This window comes from Mastomys coucha, unplaced genomic scaffold, assembly GCF_008632895.1.
Source record: "Mastomys coucha isolate ucsf_1 unplaced genomic scaffold, UCSF_Mcou_1 pScaffold23, whole genome shotgun sequence".
Taxonomy (NCBI): domain Eukaryota; kingdom Metazoa; phylum Chordata; class Mammalia; order Rodentia; family Muridae; genus Mastomys; species Mastomys coucha.
In genome coordinates this window covers 114533563-114537370 of record NW_022196906.1, presented here as the reverse complement: position 1 = coordinate 114537370, position 3808 = coordinate 114533563, and the positions used below count along the sequence as shown (strand labels likewise).

The window sequence follows — 3808 nt, the reverse complement described above, 5'->3', positions numbered from 1 at the left end:
CCAGTGGTCCTAGGACGTATGAAAACGCAGGGTGAGCAAGCCATGAGGATCAGGCCAGTGGTCCTAGGGCATATGAAAACGCAGGGTGAGCAAGCCATGAGGATGAGGCCAGTGGTCCTAGGACGTATGAAAACACAGGGTGAGCAAGCCATGAGGATCAGGCCAGTGGTCCTAGGTCGTATGAAAACGCAGGGTGAGCAAGCCATGAGGATCAGGCCAGGAAGCAGCCTCCTCCATGGCCTCTGCCCCAGTCCCTGCCTCCGTGTTCCATGGCCTCTGCCTCAGTCCCTGCCTCCGTGTTCCGCCTATGACTTTCCTCAGTGACAAAGCATGACCTGAGAGTTGTACCTGAAGTGGGCACCTCCCCGCCTTCTCTCAGGGTGCTGTTCAAAGGTCGCTGCCTGCACAGGAGTTTGAACCCTCTTTGTAGTAAACAGGAAGCTCAGGCACCCGTTTTGAATCATACATTGATTAGAAATCCTCCTTGGATATACATCTTACCTTAGTTTTAAAAAAAATTAATAATTAACGAGTGTGTGTGTGTGTGTGTGTGTGAGAAGGTGTATGTTTTGAAAGTGTAGAGGCCAGAGATTAACTTCAGGTGCTGTTCCTCAGGTGGCATCCATCTTTTTTGAGACACGGTCTCTCACTGGCTCGGGGCTCATGGAGTAGGCTAGGCTGGCCAAGTGATAACTGTGTCCCTGTCTCTATCCCTGTCTCTGTCTTCCCAGCACTGGATTACAAGTATGTGTCACCATGCTTGGCTTTCTCTGTAGGTGGCAACTGAACTCAGGTCTTCAAGCTCACACACTGAGCCTTCTCCCCAGCCCTGTCCCCGTTCTCTCCCGTGTTCCCTTTCTCTTCGTTCCGTCCATCATGAACTGAAGAAGCCCCTACCACCTGTCTCTGCCATCCACATGTTCTGGTCAAGCTCAAGAGACACAGCACCCAGACAGAAGTCTTCAGAAAGGTTAGCTCAAGTAACAACTCAGGGTATTGCCTGTTCACAGTGACAAGAAAGTCTAACGCAAGCACACGGAGCCACTGAGGGTTGATGTGACCTGGCTCAGGTCACTCGGCTGCTTGGCAGAAAGACCAATAGGGTCTTAAGACAGCAGAGCCCAAACCCAGTGTACTGGCTGGTTTTCACCTGTACTAGCTGGTTTTGTGTGTCAACTTGACACAGGCTGTAGTTATCACAGAGAAGGGAGCTTCAGTTGGGGAAGTGCCTCCATGAGATCCAGCTGTGGGGCATTTTCTCAATTAGTGACCAAGGGGGTAGGGCCCCTTGTGGGTGGTGCCATCCCTGGGCTGGAGGTCTTGGGTTCTATAAGAGAGCAGGCTGAGCAAGCCAGGGGAAGCAAGCCAGTAAGGAACATCCCTCCATGGCCTCTGTGTCAGCTCCTGCTTCCTGACCTGCTTGAGTTCCAGTCCTGACTTCCTTTGGTGATCAACAGCCATGTGGAAGTGTAAGCTCAATAAACCCTTTTCTCCCCAACTTGCTTCTTGGTCCTGATGTCTGTGCAGGAACAGAAACCCTGACTGAGACACCCAGACTCTCCAGGGCACCACATATGGAGAATGATGTGTGTGCTTGCAGGTTTCTTTACCTGAACTGTGTGCCGAGCCTGTGGATGGGCACCAGGTGAAGGCAGACCCCTGTTTGACTCCTCTGGGCCTGCCCGGGCCCTTCTCCACCTCCTGGCCCTGCGCTCTGCAGTACGGAGCGTCTCCTCTGGATCACTACTGTCAGAAGTCTCTCCACCGGCTGCCTGAGGGTTGAAATTGACATCCAGCTCTCCCTGGAGATGCATCTTCTCCGCCGCAGGGTTCTTGGGGGCCTTCCTCTGCAGCCAGGACAGCTTAGCCTGGCAGCCAGCTTCCCGAGATGAGCTGGTGGAGGATGTCTCTGAATCCGAGCACATGGCCTCAGGGTTTGAGGGAGAGGTGGCTAAGGGACCTTGGCCAGAACTCTGGGCCTGTACAGGCTGAGGCTGGGGTTGTTTGAACTTGCCCTGGGATGGTGGGCAGAGCTTACTCAAGGCTTCACTGCAATCGAAGTCTTCCTCGCTATCCGAGCCAATCTCATCATAGGCAGATGTCAGACTGCACGCCACCTCCAGGGCCTGAAAGGTCCCGCTCTTCGGTTTAGCCAGCAGGCGGGATGGGGGCTGTCTACTCCCGTCCTTCAAGGTCATCCAGTTCCCATCAGTACTCTGCAAAAGTGGGGCCAGATCTGTGGGGTAGAGGTGAGAAAGAGACCTGTAGGAGTGAGCTGGCGGGGAGGTTCCATCCCATCTCCCACGAGGTTCCTGTGAGATTATGGGGCAACCACCTTAGGGAGACCAGGAATGCACTCCCAGCTCACAGGATGTTATACCAACTTCATCAATATCAATCAATCATCAATATCAACTTCTATCCAAGGCTCAAGGGATATCATGAGAGAGGGGACAGAGAGGCTGTAAGAGATGAAGGATGGAGCAAGAGCTGTTAATGAGAGCTGACTTCTGGTCATGGCATGGCTGTGGCCCACATCAGCTTACAGCGGCCGTGGCTCCCTGCCTGACACTGTCATAGCATCAAGTCTGTGAAATTTCCAGTGCAGATGGGAGAGGGGCTCACAGGGTCCCACCCCTAGCAGGGAGCTACTGGCAGTTGACTGCTGCTGACAGAGCCAGAGCCACTGTCTTCGGAGATGTGGAGCCTGGTAGGTTGCTGATGCCCCAATACTAACTGAACTCAGGATGATGATGATGATGGCGACGAAGGTCTGACATAAAATTGGAGGAAAATGGGTTGAGGGGTGCTGGGGTAGCTGGGAGGAGGGGTTGATATAATCAAAATACATATATAAAAATTTAAAGAGTAAAAAATATTATGAAAACAATCTTCAAGGATAACTGGGGGCCTTGCAGCTGGAGTGAGACCGGAGGCACAGGCCCTTTCCGGGCTCCTGAGAGCTGCCCCACACTGTCCTATGGCTGGTGAGAGTTGCCCCACACTGTCCTATGGCAGCTGGAGTGAGACCAGAGGCACAGGCTCTTTCCGGGCTCCTGAGAGCTGCCCTACACTGTCCTATGGCTGGCAGAAGGGAGGGAGAGCTACAGTAGCCCGGCTGAGGTCTTATTCTTTGATATCCTCCATTTGTTTGTACTTTAGGTCCTCAGCTCCCCCCTCCCGCCCCCCCCCCCACTTCGCCCTCTCCCTCTCCCCGCCCTCTCTTGCCCCAAGGCCAAGATGGCTTCTTAGTAGCTCCTTTCCTCACAGCCATTTGTGAACAGGCTGTCATAGTGAAATAGCAAATCCAAGAATGGGGCTTGGAGCTGGAGAGATGGCTCAGTGGTTAAGAGCTCTGGCTGCTCTTCTAGAGGACCCAGGTCCAATTCCTAGTACCACTATTGTGTCTCACAATATTGTGACTCCAATTCTGCCATGGGGGGGTGGGGGACGGCGGATCTGATGCCCTTTTACTGGCATCCATGGGTACTGCATGCTTGGGCACATACACACAAATCACCAAATAATAAATAATGTTAGCAAAAGATTCCTGGTTACCAGCAGGAGGCCTCAGGTCAGATAAAAGCCCAGCCTGTTTCCTGTGACTGTGTAGCTTCCTATAGTCAAAGAGAGGGAGGCAGAGAAGGGGCCTCCCCAGACACACCTCCTCCTCCTGGGTGGTGGGTCAGGGAGCATGGTGCTTGTACTACAATATACAATATACAGAGGGATGAGATTCAACTTGCTGAGACCCAGAGAGAGAGAGAGAGAGAGAGAGAGAGAGAGAGAGAGAGAGAGAGAGAGAGAG

General features: G+C 53.0%; 1 protein-coding gene across 4 annotated transcripts in view; it reads right to left on the bottom strand.

Moving 5' to 3' along the window:
• Positions 1-3808, bottom strand: part of Myrip (myosin VIIA and Rab interacting protein) — a 194785-nt gene that overhangs the window by 46625 nt on the left and 144352 nt on the right. For all 4 annotated transcript variants that reach the window (XM_031343475.1, XM_031343476.1, XM_031343477.1 and 1 more), the window contains one exon: positions 1611-2236. In XM_031343475.1, coding sequence (XP_031199335.1) covers positions 1611-2236 — 626 coding nt within the window. The remainder of the gene's footprint in view (positions 1-1610; positions 2237-3808) is intronic.